Source organism: Peromyscus californicus, unplaced genomic scaffold, assembly GCF_007827085.1.
Source record: "Peromyscus californicus insignis strain IS unplaced genomic scaffold, ASM782708v3 Scaffold_13__1_contigs__length_99412109, whole genome shotgun sequence".
Lineage (NCBI taxonomy): Eukaryota > Metazoa > Chordata > Mammalia > Rodentia > Cricetidae > Peromyscus > Peromyscus californicus.
In genome coordinates, this window is record NW_026294424.1 from 34,448,758 (window position 1) to 34,470,535 (window position 21,778).

Genomic DNA, 21,778 nt, shown 5'->3' on the forward strand with positions numbered 1-21,778 from the left:
GTACTCATATGCCAATAATTGTTCTAGAAATACTTCTTCACTTTGCCCTAAGTGTGAGTCAAAAGTACTTTAGGGGCAATAGCACATGAAACAAAGAAAATTAAACTATGCTTTGAATTCTAATCTTCGCCACTCAGTTACAGAGAATGTCACAACATCGAGTTACACATTTGCTTTCATTTAACAATCTGTAAACTTCAAATATTAAAAGGCAGATGTGCTTAGCTAGAACACATATTACCAAGGCTAAAACAATAGGTGTACAAGCATAATGTGAATCATATATAGTATAGGCTATCTTTAAAACTTATTTATGTTCACATACATGATAATAACTATATCTGACAATGTGTTAAGTTGGACTTTTTTATATTAATTAGAATGGATTAACCTGCTTACAGATATAATTTTAGTTAATCAGTCTCTCCCCTCTCCCCATCCCCAAGCTTTCTCTCTAGGAAGAAAAGTCTTCTCTCAACTAAGTTAGTGAAATATTTTCTGGTTTCAGGAAATCTTTCAAGTCGCCTTAAAGAAATGTCTTAAAATATTTAACATTTTACTCACCCCAAAGATCTCAGTGGTATACTAAAATGGAGAAACAAAAGAGTAATGGGAACCTAACCCGGATTACCTGTTTATTTGTACACTTCCGTGTCTGTCTCTCTCACTCACTCCAATGTTTCCAACAACTACAACAGCACCTAGCAACAAGGATATACAGCATGCACAAGGACTCTGACAATGCTGCATGATAACTGGAGAAGACACAGATTCAGACTCTGTATGGATATGTGCTCCAAGAGAAATCTCTGGAATTCACAGATGCTATAATCAGATGAAGCTGAAATTCCATTGTCCTACTGAGGCTAGGTATCAAGTGACATTTTTAAAATGGAAAATGAGATAATAGTTGGAAAGCTCAAAACACTTTAGCATGTTACTCATCACTGAATTATCAGCTAGGCATCCAATAAAACCAACACACAGAGAAGAGAAGAACTGTATTTCCCAGTCCCTGCTTTAGTCACAAATATGCCATCATAAGATCTAGCCAAGGTGTTAGAAGTATCTGTTGTAAGAATCAAATACATTCATTTTTTCATATGCTATTCTTTAGTCATCGATTGCAAGAAAATACCCTTATTGTAACAGACACTGGAAATAGTAAACACAGGTATGTTGACCAGCAATTCAGTGGATAGGTACTTTCTGTATCTGTTACAGAACTCAAAGCTCAAGTATCCAGACAATGAGTTGGCATGAAGAGGCATCAGGACCTGGCCCTTTCTGCTCAGCATTACGCTCTAGACTATGGTCAAACTCTGGTCTTACTACAGATAGCACCTTGCCTGCTGCCATTTTACAAAAGAGATAATGCTAGAAATTGCTTGTTCCCTTTTCATTTGATTTTCTTGCCCTTTCATTCTCTTTCTCTCTTCTTGAGGCATGGTCTTATGTAATCCAGGCTGGCCTTGAACTTGCTCTACAGTCAAGGATGACCTTGAGATTCTGATCCTCCTGCATCTACCTCCCATGTGCTGAGATTATAAGTGTGTACCACCACACTTGGTTTTATACAGTGCTGGGGGTTTAACCCAGGGCTAGGTATGCTTTCTGTCAACTACATCTCCTGTCCTCTGGCTGGTTTTATTTCTCCATGAAAACATAAATTGCATAAATGCTCTATGAAATTTACATGTGGTATTTGGTGAAAATTGATGTCCTGGCATATGTTATAACTATTTATTTATTTTGGTGAAGTTACTGTACTACAAGGATTTAAGGGGGATAAATATGTATTTTTAAAGTGTAGCTTTAATTATAAAAGTTCATAGCTCAATTATAAAAGTCCATAGAGTAGAGAGTATATCTGAGTTGATGCAGTGTCATGGAACAGGCAAGATGGGTTATAGTCCAGGCTCACTTCTTATACTAAATGAGACCTTTGAATGACCCTACCTCATCTGTGTTATGAAGTAGGAGAACATGCAAATCTTTTTTGCCTGAGAAGAGACAATATCATGATGTGCTATGCTGTTATAAGCATCAGTACTCTTTTGAGGACAGTTCTTCTCTTCCTGTGAATGGAAATGCATCATTAAACTATTCAAAACATTTTCACTGTCACTCAAATGAATGCTTGCTTTATGGTTCGGATGAGCTCTGTGTTCCTTGCTATGGATCTGCTAGTTCCATTGAAGTCACTGTTCATAGAGTAGGCTGAAGTCTGGCTCTGTGGCCATTTCACATCACAGTCCGCATATTTCTTCTCTATCTTCAAGCTGGTATTCACCAGGGCTTTTTTCCTCATGCCACATCTCTTCCCTGTATTTGAACTTCTAGGATTACAGATAAATTCAGTTAACATTCACTGTCATCTTTAGAATATAGGACCATCCAAAAATTAGCATCCTAGGGCAAGAGGTTTTGAAAGAACGTCAGCCTGATGACCTGTACCGAGTAGCAGTTTGGAGATCTCACACCTGCTGCAGACATTGAAGCTGTCAGATCTTGTTGTATCAGCTACTCATTGCTAATGCATGATAGCCATGTCTGTAGTTTTCTGTTTAGAAAATTATTTTCAAAACCTAGGTTTGCTATTTTTCATGTTGCACAGATGGCTTCTGTGACTCAAGCTTTCAAGGCATAATTGAGCTCTCAAGTTCCATTGCAGAGTATTTTTCTTTTTTTACAGAGTCAAAAAAGTCATCCCTTGAAGACACAGACAATATAATTTGAGACAAATGCAGATGGTAGAAGCACTGACTCCATTGGGCCAAGGATGAGATAAGGTCCAGGATGTCGATGTGGAAATAGCTGGCTGGGCTGCTTACTCATGAAGTGCCTGGCTAGAGTACTGAGTCAGGAAGCGCCTGCTGAAAGGCAGTGGCTGGGTGAGGTAGCATTGTTCCCTGTGCACACCAGCCTTGTCTTTTCCATCTATTAGTATAATGGGAAAATACTTGTAGTGTTCGATGATGTCTTCCACAGAATCAAACATCTGAAACACAGAAAGCAAAGTGAACACTTTTGAGCACATCTGGTTCCTGGAGTGCAGCTCAGCTGTTGTATGTTACTCAGGGAATGTGAATGATTTCATAATTTTGACCCTGTAGAGAGACGTGTTAGAAAGTGATGTTGGTGGTGGTGTTTTGGAATAGGGTCTCACCCTCTAGTTCAGCCTGACCTGGAGCTCACTCTGTAGCCCAGATAGGCCTTGAACTTTCAGTGATCATCTTGCCTCCGAGGCTAGCATTACAGATATCAGCCACCATGTCTGGCTCACTCGCTCTTTTTTTCCTTCCTTCCTTCCTTCCTTCCTTCCTTCCTTCCTTCCTTCTTTCCTGTCTTGTTTTTGAGGATGTAGCAAACAAGCAATTGAAGGATGAGTGAGAAGCACAAGGACATGACAATGGGGAATCAAAGAGCTTGTGGACCACAGTGAGCCTCGTGGACCACAGTGAGCCTAGTGGACCACAGTGGTGTAGTAGCTCTTAAGTTTCCTGTCCTCAGCATTTGCCCAGTCAGACCACCCACCTCAAGGTCCTTCCTTCTCCATCCCAGCCTTCTCACCCCCATGACTTGGATGGATTACTTATGAGGTCACCAAAAATGAAGGCCAAGAGTTCTATGCCTGGGTGTCCTGCCAGCAACTAGCTGTGTGACCTGAGGCCAACTTCTTACACTCAGTTTCTCTGTCTACAAAGAGTGGTGGTGACATTAGGACTTGCTTCCGGGGTTCTTTGTGAGCATTAATGGAGCTTATGCATGGACGACGTTTGGAAGAAAGCCTTCCCTATGTTTCAGCACACAGCGAGGGTCAGTAAATGAGAGCTGTCCGGTGAACAGGCTCACAGACAGCTAAGGGCAAATAATCTGATACCAATAGCTTCACTAGTCTACTCCATGGGTAGTTTCTATGAGACTACGCTATTAGGAAGCAAGGCAGGTGCCACAAACCACAATCTTGTCCCTTCTTGGTGGCTCCAGTGCTGTACCCACAGCTGCAATGCTGCCTGAAACGGCTGGGAGAAAAGACTGTAATTAAGCTCCTATTTTTATCTTAGATTCCCCCCACCCAGGGCAACAGCGAATGTCAAATGTCCTAATATTAGATACTAAAGTCTGTTTAATTCTTTTGTGTCTGTCCTATATGCAAGTTGTTTCCTTTTTTTCCTTATCAAGAAAGCAGAGAGAGAGACAGAGACAGAGACAGAGAGAGACACAGAGAGAGAGACAGACAGAGACAGAGACAGAGACAGAGAAAGGTAATCGAGGAGCTACAGGGGAGGATAAGGAAGAAGTCAGGGAGGTGAGGGAGAAACATATGGGTTACTGTTAACCTGTCTTTTAGTCTTAAAAGCTTAAGTTGTCAGGTAAACATCTACCATCATTTTTAGAAACTCACTGCTGCCCAGGTACCTGCATAGAGAAGCATGGATGAGTCTTGTAACCTGGGTAGCCATGACATGGTTGCTGGTCCAGTCAGTGAATAACCAGGCATCTTGAGCTAAATATTGCACCTTCAATACAGTCATGTTTGTGACCTGGAGTCTATGCTCATTACCCTATGTGTTGAAAGTGTTAATAGCATTTTATTTGGTAAAATATACTCTTGAGGGGAAGAGCTCACCCCAGGTTATCACGTGTCAGTGAGATTCTATTCAGAGAGAAGCAGGTGTTTCCCATGAGGCAGACACTTGGCCAAGGATGCCAAGGGTGGCTGAAGTGTCTCCCTTGGGGCACCTGGATTTCAGACTTTTTTTCTCCAGAATTGAGAGAAGACAAATTTCTCTTGTTCTTAGCCTTTCAGTTTGTGGAAACTTGTGGTAGTACATTTGGAATATTAATGCAATGAGTACTCCTAAATCTGAAACCAAATAGGGATTTCTGTCTTCCTGACCAATTGAATGACCTCCCAGTTTTTTGCTTTGGGGACACATGGTTTTGCTTGCTCTTTGTGCTGGTGAGGAGGGCAGACAGGTAGAGCCTTCCCTGGGTCTGGCCCAGGTGCTTCTTGTAGCCCTTGTGATATGGTGTTTGCCTTTGCCTGAGGTACACAGTCTCAAGGAAAGGGCTTTCCCGTGTCAGTTCAGATGAGACTGGATACTTCATAAGCACCTGCCTCTGTGTACCTACCATGGTATTTATATCATGTCATCTCACACTCAGATAGCTCCTGTGAGTTAGGAGCTACTGTCTTCCTGTGCCATTACAAAGCCCACAAGATAGATAAAAACAAGATGAAGTGGATATTGTCCCCAGAAGCCCTCTTTCTCATCATGTGTTTCCTGCTGAAGTGGCCGATGATGCTCTTTGTCTGAGCACAGATGGAAGAGCTGGGATGTCATGCATTTTAGCAGAGCTTTCTGAATCTGATTCTTCCAATTCTCTTAATGATGAGAAGTTCCTCAGTAAGGCAAAGGGGCCAGGCTGCGGAAGGCACATGGGACCATCTCATTCTGAGTGCGAGGCTCAGCACTTTCCAACAGCAGCGGGAAGAATCTCTGTAGGTTGCGGAGTTTCTCTCAAGATGCTTGACACACAGTAAGCTCCAAGTAGGTGTTGCCCATTCTCTACCTGCAGTGCTTGGGGGCTGTTGTCAAGCAGCGGAGAGTGAATGAAAAACCAAGGTGTTTTCTAAGGAGTGTAAATCCCAGGACTGCTGTTTACTTACTGTCTCTGTGCTTCACTGTCACCATCTAGAAATGAGAGCAGCACCTGCCTCACAGGGTGGCTCTGAGTACTCCGTGTCTCCATAGTACCTGTGCATAAGTGCATATATGTAAATGTTCGACAGATGCCTGAAAAGGAAACTCCTGTCCAGAGGGTGCAAAGAAGAGAGACTTATGAACTAACACAGGCACCAGGATCCAGTAATTGGAACAGTTTGTTAGGTGCTTTTGGTGGGGTATACAGGTGGCCTCAGTTGACAGCTCCTTACTTCCAAGGCAGCCAGTGGATGGCTTGTGATCTGACTGAGATGCTGTTAGGATGTCATTATAACATCATGCTGCATCCTCTCTTTCATTAGCAGGCCAAATTGTGACGTGTTGCAAACAAAGCAGAGACCTGAGCACAGGCTCTGTTTCTCCGAAGTAAATGGGACTCAACAATGTGTCCTTCCTAGAGATGCTTCAAGGACCAAGTGAGAGAGCAAATTACAAATCTCCTGGTGGAGGGAAGGCCCTGGAGTATCCCTTTTCTAGTTCTATAAGGGAAGAAACCATGAAGGCCAAGCCTTTAAAAAAATCATACAATTTTTTTTTTGTTGCTGTTGCTGTTGTTTTAAGATGAAAAATTCTGAGCTGGAAGAAGGTGTTGAAGGATGCAGTGAATTTGAGCCAGTTGGTCTATGCACCATAGTTTTCTGTCTGCATGGGGCTGTCACCTAGTTAATGAAAGGACTCACTAATAACCACAAGAAAATCGTAACTAATAATTAGGGCAGAATCTGTCCCAGCCTGTGTCAACTCTGTTCATTGGCTTGCTAGTCCTCACACTAATGAACTGGCCACTTGTCTCTTTAGTTTTCATACAATGCCTTCAGAATGTGGCTGTGTTTGGCCATTTTTGTGTTAACCTATTTGCCAGCTCAGTTCACACATCCTGGGCTGAGGGAAGGCTGGAGAACTGATCTCATTGTCTGTCTCTGTTGTAGTTTCATTGCCCTGATAAAATGTCCGGACAAAAGCAGCTTGAGGGAGAAAGGGCTGATCTGGTACTGGGTTAGGATTCAGGACAGTGCATCTAAGTGGGGAAGTCCTGGCAGCAGGAGTCAGAGGCAGATGGTCATACTATATCCACAGTCAGGAGGCAGAGGACCAGGAATCCTGAGACTCAGCTCCCTCTCCTTTTCATGTGTGCAGGGGACGGTGCTTTTACAGTTGGTCTTCAGACCTCAATGAATGAAATCAAATTCTTGGGGGTGTGTTTCTTAGGAGATTCTAGATATGTCAAGTTGACAGTATTACCCATCTTACTGCCTGCTCCCAAGTGCTGGCTACCTCTCCATAGGCATTGTGATTCTCAGAAAAGTACTCTGTGTCAGAGACTGGATGTAACCAGGACTCTTCATGCTGCCAGATGACAGGCTTGTCACACACGTGCCCACAGGAAGTACTCTCTAAGCCCTGGTGGCATTATTTCAACATCTACTGATGAACTATTGGCTTTTACAGAAGTTCTGGATTCGCACTGCGTAAGTTTGCAAGGGCTGTCATAACAGTGGAAGAAACACTGTTAGTTATAACAGACTGTAAGAAACAGCAAAAATTTATTTCCTCACAATTCAGCAGGCCAGAGGTCCCAGGTATCTACATGTTGATTCTTCCTGAGCCTCATTCCTTGGGTGGCAGATGGCTGACTTCTCCCCATGTCCTTACTCACATGTTCTTCCCTCTGTGTGTTAGCTTTTCTTTTCTGTTTCTTAAAATCATACTAGGATTTACTTTAAAATATAGTTCATGACCACATCATTTATAACATATGTACATTGATATTCTAGCCCAAGGGCAAACTTATAAAACAGAAGATATAAAAGGAGATATAAAATGAGGCTACACGGGCTGGAGAGATGGCTCAGAGGTTAAGAGCACTGACTGCTCTTCCAGAGGTCCTGAGTTCAATTCCCAGCAACCACATGGTGGCTCACAGCCACCTAGTGAGATCTGGCTCCCTCTTCTGGTCATACATGCTGTATACATAATAAATAAATAAATCTTTAAAAAAAAAAAAAAAAAAAAAAAAAAAAAAAAAAAAAATGAGGCTACAGTGTAGAAAACAGTCCATGTTCTTACATTCAGCAAACTTATACTAAAATAATTTCTTTTATTTTCCAGGGTAAAGTCCATATGCTTCAAGAATTAAATGCATTAATATGGCTCCTTCTTCTGTAGGTACTTACAGTGTTCTTAACACTCAACTGTCTACTCTAAGCAGACTTTGTCACAATGACCTGGAGCCAGATCACTATCAGAATAGATGATGGGTGCTACATCTCAAAAAGCATTTCCTGAAATCTATTGAATGATCTTCAAAGCTATTTCAGTTGAAAAAAAAGTGGGGGAGGGGACAGGGGCTGGAGAGATGATCAGTGGTTAGGAGCACTCACTGATTTTGCAGAGGACCCAAGTTCTGTTCCCAATACTCTCATGGTGGCTCACAAATACCTATACTCCAGATCCTGGGTATCTGATGTCCCCCTCTGGCCCTCTTGGGCACCTGTACTTATGTGCACATACATACAGATACCCACACATACATATAAGTAAAAATAAAATGAATATTATAAAAGAGTTTAGTTTAGCTTTGGCAGATGCCTAGTCACTGCATTTAAGAAATAAGGCCACTGGGACTCCTATTGAACCTCATTCTTATAAGCCCACATGCCCTTCCCATATTCTCCACTGTGTGACTTGGGAAGATGCAGCTATCAATTAAGAACAAGCTGCATGTCCTTTTGGTATACATTATGGTGTTGGCTTGGATGTTCTTAAACATTTTTAACTTTCAAATGTCCACCTTAATTTTGGACCTGGCATATTTGAGATGGATGCTTATAATCTGATTCCCTCCAGGGAAGTCTATGCAGTCAAAACTCTTATTTTCCCTCAACAGCATTAGAAAAAGTTGATTCCTTTACCATTCCCCAAATCCAACTTAAATGGGATCATTTAAAGATACTAAGGGGCTGGGGAGTTGGCTCAGTGGTTAAGTGCAATTGCTACTCTTGCAGAGGCCCTGGCTTCTGTTCCCAGCACCCACATCTGATAGCTCACAACTCCAGTTCCAAGTGATCCAGTGCCCTCTTCTGGTCTCTGTGGGCAGCTGTATACATGTGGTATACATAATGTACTCAGGCACACATAAATACACATAAAATTTAAAGGATGCTTAGTAAAGAATAGTTACACTCAAGTACAATTGTGAAAGCGACCCTACAACTATCATTACAGTGCACATGGCATAGAATAAACCAAGTGGATATAGTTTGATTATATTGCTACAGCAGCTAACAGTTTTTCTGGGCAAAGCCCCTAGTGAATTTGTTTCAGAACAAATGACCACCGTGACTATAGCTAAGGAAATGGCCACTGTAACTATAGCTAAATGCAGACGTTAGTATCTCATGTTAGACCAGACATGAGTATTTCATGTTAGGCCTGTGTTTCAAGCAGCTGAAATGCCCTTGTTTATGTATTTTAAGGATTAAGGAGAGTGGAAACCAGGTGGTTCACAGGCTTTGGGAAGGACATTTGGTGACAGTGGCTTACTATTTTCTTCTAGTGTGGTTCTGATTGAGGTCATGACAAGCAGCAATTCCAATCTGGGATCATTTGAAAAATTTGTTTTTCTCTGGTTCAGTATGACTGCCATTGACAAGTTATATAGTCATTGACAAGTTATGACTCAGCCTTTTTTTTTTGGAGATAGGGTCTCTTGTAGCCCATGTTGGCCTAGAAGTCACTATAAAACTGGGGATGAACTTGATCCTCTTGCTTCTTCTTCCCAAGTGCTGAGATTACAGATGTGTACCCCATACCTGTAGATTGAACCGAGGGCTTCATGCATGCCAGGCAAGTACTCTATCCGTGAGCCAAATCCCAGTCTTTCTGGTAATAAACCATTTTCATCTTGGTTGTACATCCAGATCCTTGGCTTCTGTTAAGCTGCTTTTCATCCTTACTAGCATTTCCAGACAGAACTGTTACTTTACTTCTGCACAGGACCTTCAGCTTCTCCATCGATTTTGTGCTTGGTTTCCAGATAGCAAGCTTTCTACTGTGTACCTTTTTCCTTGCTGCTAGGCTTATTGTATAGGAGGTATTGCTTCCTGGCAGATGCCTTCCCTTGTCTCAATGCAGGAGTTTCCATGGGCCATTCTGGTGAATTTGGCCTAAAAGCTGAGGCCAACATCTGAGCCTCAATATGAATGTTTGAGAAAAGTCATTGCAACCTCAAGCTTGGACTGCAGCAGTACCAGAGTCCCAGGAGACACAGATACCTCTGCCCCTTTCCAGGAGAGATGAAGCGTGAATAGAACACAGACCAAGAACACTGATGAAAGATGCTGACCATCACTGTATCTCTGACCCTCTGACTTCCTAGTGCTTCTCACTTGTATGTATGTGCTCAAGTATGTATGATTGTGTATGCTTAGGGGGTCTATACATGTGTGTATATCAGGAGGGCAGAGAATAAGTTCAGGTATCATTTTTCAGGTGCTGGCCACCTTATGTTTTGAGACAAGTTCTCTTACTGGCCTGACATTTGCCAAGCAGGCTAAATCTGACTGACATTGAGCCTCTGGGATCTTCCTGCTGCCACCTTCCTAGCCCTGTGATTTCTCTTCTTACAATATTTGTTTATTTATTTTAAAGAGGCCAGTCCTGTTGGGTTAGAGCTTACCTCTGTCACTTAACCTTAAGTACCTCTGTAAAGGCTTTATTTCCAACTGTAGTACTATTGTGAACTCCTTAAACTCCAGACATCATTCTGAAATTTGGGAGAGGGAGACTCCCACTCCACACCATGACCCCACCAGCGGATGAAGTCAAAGTTTGGAGCCCTGGCTTCCAGAACACAAGGAATGGCCATCCCGGAATTACAGGGTTACAGATCCTAAGGGTTTGCACTTGGGATTGAAGCCCAGAGTAGCGGGGGATGGGCCCAAGCGCACATCCTTAGTGGAGGGTGCTGTATAACTAACTCCCTTCTTCCCCATTTTCTCTCTTATTTTTCATCAAAGAAAGCCTGGGCATACAGCCTTTGCTTACCCCCCTGCTTATTGCTCCCATCTTTGACCATTTACTTAATTTTCTAGGACTCAGCTTTTGTAACTCTGAGATAGGAACGATCACATCAAAGAGTTGTTGAGGATTGAAATAGGACGATGTCCACAGAACAGACCTGGAATATGTATTCAGTTGAAACATCTCCTTTTGATCAGTTTATATAGTTATTTATTGATGTTTGGGTGATTTTTTTTTGTAGTGTTATAGATTGAATTTAGGGTCTCACATGTGCTAGGCAAGCACTTTACCCCTGAGCTCCATCCTCAACTCTATTTGTACCTTTTATTTGAAGACAGGGTCACACTAAGTTGCCTAGGCTAGTCTTGGCAATCTTCCTGCTTCAGTCTCTCAAGTGGGATGATTGGTCTGTGCTATTAGGCACAGCAACTGACAGATTTGTCAGTAGAGGGCCTCCCATCAGCACACCTCTACTGAGAAGGGGACCTCAGCTTAGCACCAAATGCTACTGTTGAATGCACACTCATTTTGAGGACCCAATCCTGTGGGTAAATGAATGACACTGGACTTCAGAAATACCTGGCAGGGAGGGGGAGAATGGAGTATCAGCATGGTCTAAGGGAAGTTCTCCACAAGGCAGAATGCAGTTGCTTCTTTCTGAATGGGTTTCTCTAATAACTTTAGGAGGATGGAGGACATTCAGTGGCATTGTAGGCTGCTGGCCTGGTAAACTGCACACAACACAACATGTGCCAGGATGTTCATGAACGGGGCTGGGTGGGTATCATTGCAGTGTCTTTTCAGTATTGTCCTGTGTTCGCTGGAGTACGTAGACATGCATCTAGCATCTCCCAAACTCTCTTTTTCTTTTTTACTTATAGCCAAGGTAAGGGAAGTGGTTGGACTGCACCTACCTCATTTCCTCTGAGTCCTGTCCCCAGAGCATACTGCTGATTGCTCTCTAGGAAACGAATTTTCACATTGTAGACTTTGTTTCTGTGAAACACCATCAAAACATAGGGTTCTGCCTTGGATTTTGTGGAACAATCTCGGACCAAAAAGGTACCATCCTGAAGCAAAAGGAGTTATGGTTATCTTCTCAGGTGTTCTGGAACCCTGGCCTTAAGGCAATGTCAACAATGATGCTTTTGTGAGATTCCTAAATGGATTTAGTTTTTGGTGGTCCAGCTTCACATTTCATTTAACTCAGTGAGCTTTTCCTGAGTTCCTGTTCGTGTTTGGATATGAAGTGTCCCCTCAAGAGGCTCATGTGTTAACTGGTGGTGTTACAGGGAGGCAGTTGGTTTATGAAAGTGCTAACATCATGAGGTTAACCCATTGGTGAGTTCAAAGCTGAATGGGCTATTTGGAGGTGTCCCTTAGTCATAGGAAGTAGGCCATTGTGTGTGTGTGTGTGGGGGGGGTTGAAAAATACATCTTGATCTTCTTTTCTCTCTGCTTCCTGGCTACTGTGAGGTGGGCAGCCCTTCATCCATAGTGCTTCTGCTTTGCCACAGACCTAAAAGCAATGGGATCAGCCTACCAGGGGTTGAAACCTGGAGCCCAAAGAAACTCTTCCTTCTTAAAGTTTTCTCGGGTCTCTTGGACAGCAATGGCTGACACAGTGTCTGCATGGATAAGATTTTTTTTACTGCCTTCTGAGAGTGTACCAGATGCATGATGGTGCTTCCATCTTTCAAATCTTCCTCTACTCTCTGATACTTCTTACAATCTTAATGGGACTTTCATAGTAGATTCACCAACCAGTCCTTTGTTTGATTTCCTGTCCCCATCTCCTGACTCCAGCCAGGCTACCACTTTCTGAATGGACACCTGCTCTGGGTTTCTTATCTGTTGCATACTGGCCCCTTTCTGCACAGGGAGGTCCTCCTTCTCTCTCTTTGGTGTGTCCCTCTGCACCTGTCACTGTTCACATGTTTCCTGTTCATCCTGGAGGTCAAATTTTATTCTAGAGAGGAATGGAATCTGTCACGGACCATGCAAAGATCTTAGCTCAAGAAATTAGATACCTGTGTAGGAGAGATTTCAATGCAGGATCAGATTTCCCAAAAGAGGGATGGGGCTTTGCAGAGACTGATGTGAAAATGAGTAGAGAGAGGGAGCAGGAAATAAAGCCTGTAGTGAGGTCAAGGCAAGGGCAAGGCAAGGGAGAGGAGATAGGAAAGGTGCAAGAATCTTCAGTGTCTGAGGCCACGGGGTGGGCAGCAAAAGTATGCAAAAGATCAACAGGACCAAAGAGACCAAGGGCTGAGAACAGGGCATGGGACAGAAGTAATCAGCCACACTGGAGGAAGTCACTCAAGATGAAGGTGTGAAGTTGCAAGGGGGGCTTTCCATGAACCCACTTCATGGGATTATGCTGTGTCATCCACATGCTGGAGGTTACTGAAAGCTTGCAACTATAAATGTGTGTAGATGATGATAAATGTCATAAAAATAGCATAGATGTAGACAGTATGTATTGTGATTTATAATTCTAATCATTATATAGTTATTTATACAGATTGCATGTGATACTGATAACTAATCTATAATATAATCTATAATAAGATATCAATATATAAAATACCATGTCATGCAGTATGTTTCTTTAACAAACAGTAAATTCAAGAATAGCATTATTATTTTGTGCATATATTATAATGATATGGGCATTCGAAGTCTACTTGAGCTGCCTTGAGGTGACCAGCATCTTGCATGCTTTATTTCATCTGGTCTTTACATAAATCTTGAGGAAAGACTTTTACCCCCATTTACAGATACAGAGGTTTGGCTTCTGAGCCTAAGCAAATCTCCCAGGCTTAGGTGTGTCCACCATTGAGACTGGATGTGAGGCTGTCATCTACAAAGTTCTTGCTTGAGAAATGAGCAGTCAAAATTTCAAAGGAAAAAAATGGCTGGAAAGATGGCTCAGCCATTAAGAGGTCTTGCTGCTCTATCACAAGAACCTAGTTCATTTCCCAGCACCCATATCAGGCAGCTCACAAAAGCATGCCTATCTCTGAGGGATCCAACATGCTTTTCTAGTCTCTGTGAGCACCCCCACACACATATGTGTGTGCGCGCGCGCACGCACACACATTTGAATAAAAATAATACAAATAAATCCTTTTAAAAAGTTACAAAAATTGTCTCATAACATTTTTAGTAAATTAATAATTGTATGCTGGCCTGCATTCATAGCTGTTCTTGGTCACATGTGGCCAGTGGTTGGACAGTTAGCAAATGATAAACCTGAAAGTCCAACTTGAAGTCTAACTCTTTAAGCATGCCTACTCCTGCTTCATCAAGGGTGATGAGGAATCAGCTGCACCTTTCTCTGCCTAAAGCATTCATTCAGAAGCAAAGGCTTACATCTCCAGCACAGAACACTGCCAGAGAGAAGGAAGGCGGATGGAGGCCAAGAATTAGGGCCAAACTGGGTTTTATCTTCTTAAACTCTGCAATGCACTTGTCAAAATAAATCTGGGAAATCTCTCGTTTAAATTAAATTATCTCTCATAAATGGGAAACGCATCCTGACAAGACTGATGCAAACAGAAAAGGAAAACACAGTTGTTCAGCTTTCACAGTGTTATTCTGTGTCTTAAGAGGAGGCAGCAGAGGCACACAGGGAGGGAGGGAACATTTGAAGAGCACCTGCCACAGGGATGCCAGGTGGCCTGTGTGTTGCTCGCCCAGCACAGTTCACATGTGGGCTTCTGCATCTGGGTCCTCTAAGATGGTTTTCTGGTGAAAGCCCAACTATGTGAATGTAGTAGTGCATTGGGTGATAACTACCCAAAAAGGGAAGCCTTGCCTGAGGTCTACCATCACCGTGCCCCATCCTATGATATCAGAGGCCAGCACGTCTGAGGCCATGACAGAGGAAAGGGTTAGAGATCCTAGGGCCAGCCAATCACCCTCAGTCTCCATCCTACTGCAGAGAACTGCCATGGTAGCTGGAAGCAGCTGAGACATGGTGAAATGGGTACTAATCTCTTTGCTGTAACTAGGACCTTGGCTTCAGCCTCCCCACCTATGGAACGGGATAGTTCCACTTATTACGGGTAGGTCATGGTGGTTTGCTGGCAGTCTTCTTTGTCTTTACTGCTAGCGTTAACAAACTAACATGAAATCAGTGACTTAAAAGTGAAGTCATTCTTGTATCATTTTGGAGCTCAAAAGTCCAATGTGGTTCTCACAGAGCTAGAGCTAGTGTGGGGGGATGGAGTCTGTGTCTGTGACTCTGATAGTCCCTAGAGGTCACCAGAAGTCCTTGCTCTTTGTGCCCCCACCATTCTGACCTCTCCTTCCATAATCACATATGTTCCATGACATCCCTGCTTCCCTCTTGTTGGGAATCACAAGGGGCTACCTGACTCAGGATAACCTTCCCATCTTAACCCCAAACTTAATTAATCTGCTAAGTCCCCTTTCTATATAAAGTGATTCATTCACAGGTTCTAGGATTTAGGCCATGGACATCATTGTAAGTGGGGTAGAGAATGGCCATGATTCCGTTTATCATAGCCACTGATGAATAATTAAATTTTTTACATCAATTCTGAATTTTCTTAAATGTGTTGGAGACCTATAATTTATTCACTACTTAACTGACGCATTCATATTGTGTTTTTACATTCAGCAGTGGTCTGGCTGAGGATCTAGTGTCCTTAAGCCACAGAAGCTTTCTGTTATTTCTAAGTACCCCAGCATAGTTCTGTACCTAATAAAGTAGTCACCCATAGTCACTTGCTTTGTGATGAAGGCTGTGGCAGTCATTTGAGTTCTTCTGTCCTTTTGGTCACATGGTAGGCTGAAACCCATATTCCCTTTGAAATTTGCTTTGGTCTTGGAATTTGGTCAAAGAAAAGGTAAAGTATGTACTCCTGGGGAGATGTATGGGGAGCCAGAGTGGGAAGGTGGAAGCTGGTATACTGTGGGTACAGGGCCTCACATAGACCTAACAAGTCTATCTTGAATCTGATGCGCGGTGAAGAAATAGTATCATGTGATAAATGATGGAGATCTTGGGGGTATCTGTTGTAGCAGCATGACCTGTCATATGCTGGATCAAAGTATTCATGATCCCTATTTGTGATCCCTGCTCCTCTCCTGAAGAAGTGAGCTATAAAGACCCAATTGTTCCCTAGGCACACATTTAGGAAGGAGATGAACTTGGAAGAGAGCAGAGGGAGGCACTGCTCATTGTGACCACTGCACCCCAGATACCCTACGTGGTTTTCCAGTGGCTCCCTTAGCATTGATATCTTTAAAAGCTGATTTTCATTTTATGAATAAGGAATCAACAGCTAACCTTGTTTAGGAACTTGGGAAAGTCACATCTCTGATAAATGACAAAACCAAGTCTTAGGTCTGAGGCCATTTTAAATATTTCTGTATTTTAAGAAAATTACTCCACAATTTCATCTGTATATTTAGTGTTCTTCCATCAAATCTTTCCCTGAAATAACCAGAAATTGTACCCCATTATTCTTTCTCACCCCTTTCCTCTTCCATAGAACCTCTTCATCCCAAGTCCCTTCCCTACTTCATGTAGAAATACACACAACGGCCACAGGAACAATGTAGAGGCATTACCTTGTTCTCTCTCCTCAGCACCTCTTCCACTGCCTGGCGACTGTATTCTCCAATGTACCATTCATTCTGCTGGACATCCTATGGTACAAGTCCAATGAGGAATATTTTAGCATCAAAGAAATGTGTATTCATTATGGACTAATTAATTCAAATTTTACTTTTGTTCCACCAGTGTCCAATCACAGACTAATGATAGATATTCAGCATAGAGCACTTTGATCTGGAACCTGGAAATACCTACTGATGCTGGGAGAAGATAGACATGGCATAAGCGAGTGCAGCTGGGGATTCTTGGGTTGATAGGAATCAAAAGAGTGGTCCTTGGGAGTGGCCAGAAACTGCCCATCGGTTAGGCAAAGTCCATCATTTGGGTCTCAGGAAGCATAAGCCCCCCCTCCGTCAATGTTACTCAGTGAATTCTGACAGGGCAGAAGGATGCAGGGGTTTTCATCAATGCTCTGGCATTGCATGTGTGCCCATGGCAGCATGGTCCTTCAGTCTCTTCATTGAGTTCTCGGGGTCACAGTGGTGAGTCATCTTTCTCCAAGACCCTTCCTTATTCAGTATCTCAAACCTCCCCTGCACTGTTGCTCTGGACCATGCATGATGGACAGTGCTCATTCTAATTGGAGATAGGTAGCAGAGACCGGGGGAGGGGGGGAGGGTCAAAATCTGCCACATGGTTGGCAAGAATCAGGGACATGACATCAAGTCTGTGGCCTCCCAGTGCAGACTCTGGTCTTCCCAGCACCAACATAGCCATCCATGATGGGCACAGGTGAATGCCATCTGGCCAGCATGTACGGCTCCTACCTGACTGCACCTGCACTTCCTTCCATGCCCTCAGGTTGTGGGCCTGGCCAGTTAGACATGTTTACTATTCCAACTCAGACACACCAGCTACCCCGGGCTTATTGTCTTAAAGTCCTTCTTATAGTCTCTGCTGTTCAACTCAGTCACTCTCCTCCATTAAGAGTGCAATACAGGATGAAAGGGAAACAGGATACAGGCGACCACAGCGGTGAGTCTCAAAAGCATTGTGCTCAGGGAAACAAAGCCGGGAACCAAAACGCCACTCTCTGTTTAGAGGGTTTCTAGGAAGGACACAGACATTAGAGAGTTGCTGTCAGGAGCCGGAGGAGGACGGGTTTCATAGAAGCAGGATGGGAATTGGGGTAGAGTGGAAAAGGACAGTGGCCAGCCTGGTATTTTCATTTGTCAAAAGCCGTGGGGCTGTATATAATACTTGAAATTTCTGATATTTGTTGCATGTAAATAATATCTTAAGTAATTCTTTGGTTTTGTACACATAGACAAAAATTGAAACAAAAATTCTGATCTTGTGTGAGGCCCTTTTGTAACAAGCTCCTCAGCTTGAGGGGATAATCAGGGCTGGGAGGGTCACGGCTCTGCCCTAGGCAAAGCCCAGGCAGGCTCCTGGTAAGAAAGTGTCTGAGACCTCACCTCCCGCTAGTGTGGGAGCCTTCCTTTCACTTTGGTCACTATAGTGGTGGCTCTGGGGCTCCTGGTTAGTCTCCAGGCTTGGGCAGGCTCAGCTGTGGTGAGTTTCATTTACTCTGATTTGTTCCTTTAAGCTGGAAGATGCCTTAGAGCAGTGGTTCTCAACCTTCCTAATGCTTCAACCCTTTAATACAGTTCCTTATGCTGGGGTGACCCCCCCAACCATAAAATTATTTTGTTGCTACTTCATAGCTGTAATTTTGTGGCTGTTATGAGTTGTTATGTGATATACAGGATAGCTGATATCTGATTCCCCAAAGGGGTCATGACCCACAGGTTGAGGACCACTGCCTTAGATGTGGCAGCTTGGGATATCTTAGACTATTTCAAGATGTGGTTATGAGGGGTGTAGGATGTAGACTAGTGCTTGAGCGAAGCCCTTGGTGGCTTCTGAGTAAAAATGAGGAGGAGCCAAGCTCATGTTTAGTTCTTTCAGGTCCTCTGAGTGACTGCAGAGCACTGTGCTTAGCGTTAGTGTAGCATTAACAGTGCCGACATTTCTAGTCATCCCTCAACAGAAGACATGGGACCCTTGCTCTGGGAACCTTTAGCAAGCTGTAGGATCCTGCTTTGCCTTTTAAAAAGCACAACACAATATACACAGTATAACGAGTCACCATTTTAGCCACTTTTGAGTATTCAACTCATCTCGTTAAGTGCATTTATATTGCTTTAAAACCATCACCATTATCCATTTCCAAGAATTTCCCATCTTCTCAAACTGAAATGTTGTGCCCACTAAACAACAGTTCTCCATTACTGCCTTCTCCTTCCCAGTCCTGGGGAGCCATATTGCTACCAGATGTCTCTATAGACCTGGCTGCTCTAGGAACCATGAATAGTAGGAGGTAAATGCTTGTCCTTTATGTCTGTCTTCCTTCACCTAGTGCCATGCTTTTGAAGTTTACACTTGTAGAACATGCCAGATATATTTTTTTCTATTTGAGATGCTTTGTGTGTGTGTGTGTGTGTGCAAGCCTGTGTTTGTGTGTGATGTTTATCTCTGTCTGTGAATGGACACCTGTGTTCTTCCTGCCTTTTGACTATCATAAATAATGTTATAAACGTGTTCAAATCCTGTTGGGTTCTGCTTTCCGTTCTCTTGGGGATATGCCCAGTAGTAGAATGTGGTCATTGACTTCTAGTTTATTCTTTGTCTGCTCTGGAATACTGCTTGAAAAAAATTATTAACATAGCAAAGGAAAGTGAAAGCAGCCAATTTACCAAATATTACACAGACATTACATATTGAGAGGATTGAGATCTGTCACAAGTCATAAGATTTGTTGAACTGTTGAAAACAGGAACATCCTGATCTAGTCCAAGCTTCTCTCATGCCTTTGGAACTCAGGCTCTGGGAAGAGTTCGGTCTTACATGGACATTGACTTAGAGTTCAAGAATCCTAAGGCTTATAAAAGTGGCAGAGTGAAAAACATTCAGGTCCATGTGAAGGGAAAATGAAAGAATATTCCAGAGCCCATTGGAAGATTGGGAAGCCCTTAGAGAATTAGGTAGGGATTAATTATAAGGCCAAGCAGAGAAATGTGAGATACTATAGGAATTACAAGGAATTGATCAGAGATCCCACAAAGAAAGCTCACTCTCCTTAGAGAAAAACATGAGTGTAAGAATGGCTGAGAAGTGATTGTGTGAAAGGAGCTGATTATCAGGAGAGACCACGAAACAAATGAAGACAAAGCCACTTCTTAGCCGTTTCTAGCTCTCTTTTGTGTCAGGGATCTGGACTCCTCACGATGTCTGACAGATACAATCAATGCTCAGGAAACGGCTGCCCGGGCTCAACTGAAGTTGAAATGTGACCTGGAAATCTTTCAATGGACAACAAATCCTAGTATTCAAATTCCAGTTAATTATCCATGAGACTTCACAAATACAAGTCTAAATCTCTGTCAGCCCCACCCTCCCACCCTCTGGAGTTAATGAACAGAACATTCTGAGAATCTGCAAAACACACGAGTTAAAAATCTGGTCAAAGAGTAAGGCCATATGAGACAACAAAGCGTTTTAGAAACATTAAAACCCACTGATTTGTCATTGTATCGGGAACTAATTAATGGCAACCGCAATGATCTGCTCTGAGCTTTCCCAGAAAGCTCTCACTGGATGCCAAGGACAGTGAGAAGGGCTTGCAGAGAAGTTCCCACCTCACCTTTTCATCAGGCTTGGTGGGGACAGGTTTCTCCGTGTTTGTGTTTTCATAGGGCAGCACACGATCATGAGGGCTGGGGCTGGCTGCAGCTTGGCATCTCTGAGGACGGTGTTGCATGATGCCTGTATGGTCTAGGAAGAGATTGCATTGAAATGAGATCACATTGCTGTCTAGGTTTTTCTCCCTCCAACAGGAAGATGGGCCCATCACTTCTGCCAGTCTTTGGCCGTCTTTGTGGTCTAGACAACACCCTCTCACCATGGACTGCAATGCCCTCTGAATTATTCCCTTGCTTCTACATTCACCCTGCCCACTCTCTCTCCACTGGGAACCTGGAGTAATTTTCCAAAACTGTAATTGTGTGTAATTGTGGGGAGATGCCTCAGTGGGTAAGAAGTGTTTGCCTCACAAGTGTGTTCAAATCCTCAGAACCAATGAAAAGGCCAGATGCTAGTGAGCAGCTGGAATCCAAGCATTCCTACAGGGAAATGGCAGACAGAGACAGGAGAATCTCCAGAAGCTTGCAGGCCAGCTAACCTGGCAGACTACACTAGAAAACAAAACAAACAAAAAATCCTCAAAGACCCTGTCTCAAATAGGGTGAAAGGTGAGGACCAAAACCCAAAGTTCTCTTTTGACCTCTGTGTGGGCCTACATACACATACACACACACACACACACACACACACACACACACACACACACACACACACACACACACACACACACACAAATGCAGAGAGAGAGAGAGAGAGAGAGAGAGAGAGAGAGAGAGAGAGAGAGAGAGAGAAATGTAACTGTGATGTAGCTACTCATCCTGGCTAAAAATCCTTCCATGATTGCTAATCCACAAATAAAGTCTCTCATCTATTTTTGTTTGTTTGTTTAAATAATTTATTTAGCTGGGTGTGATGCTGCATAGCTTTAATCCCAGCATTTGGGAAACAGAGGCAGGAGGATCTATGTGAGTTCCAGGACAGCCAAGGCTACAGAGGAACTCTGTCTGGAAAAACTACCATAATAATAATAATGTATCTTTACTTTAGGCGCATTGTCTGTGTGAGGATGTTAGATTCCTTGGAACTCGAGTTACAAGACAGTTGTGAGCTGCCATGTGGGTGCTGGGAATTGAACCTGAGTCCTCTGAAGAGCAGCTAATGTTGTTAACCATTGAGCCACCTCTCCATCCCCCTCTCTGCTGTTTTTAAGGCTCCAAATTCCATATCTTCTTATGTCTTCATCCTTGCCTCATCCTTCCCACATTACCCACTTCATCCAGGCCATAATGAACTCTGCTCAGTTTCTTAAACCTACCATGATCATTGCTAGGTTGGGAAATGCCATTAAGAAAGTCCAAGTGTAAGCTAAGAAAACCAAAGTATCATTTCTTTTTAACCTGCAAGAGCAGCTGATAGAGAAACCATGGTAATTCAGACTTGGATACTTGGCAGATATTTTATTTAGAATAAAGAAAGCAAGCTTGTCATTTCATGGAACACAAGGGGATAGTATTTGCTGCCAGTCATACATTTAAACCACGAAGGTGCAAGTTGGAAGCTGGGAAATTTGTATCTAACACAATAGTATCCTGATAGACTTTTCTCGTGAGATTGGTGGTGCTACTTGCAAATATAATTATATTATGCAATGACACATTGTTGTGATTGGAATAGTAACTGGATCCCCAAAGCATGTGTGTTGAAGATTTGATCCATAGCAAGGGATGCT

The 21,778-nt window shown here is 43.0% G+C and overlaps 1 protein-coding gene across 1 annotated transcript in view; it reads right to left on the bottom strand.

Moving 5' to 3' along the window:
- Positions 1 to 2,830: 2,830 nt before the first annotated feature.
- The window catches only part of Clnk (cytokine dependent hematopoietic cell linker), a 93,292-nt gene continuing 74,344 nt past the window's right edge, over positions 2,831 to 21,778 (bottom strand). Inside the window, exons 14-17 of the mRNA XM_052736033.1 lie at positions 20,051 to 20,181; positions 16,359 to 16,436; positions 11,669 to 11,824; positions 2,831 to 3,001 (exon numbers count right to left, since the gene is read on the bottom strand). Coding sequence (XP_052591993.1) covers positions 2,831 to 3,001; positions 11,669 to 11,824; positions 16,359 to 16,436; positions 20,051 to 20,181 — 536 coding nt within the window. The remainder of the gene's footprint in view (positions 3,002 to 11,668; positions 11,825 to 16,358; positions 16,437 to 20,050; positions 20,182 to 21,778) is intronic.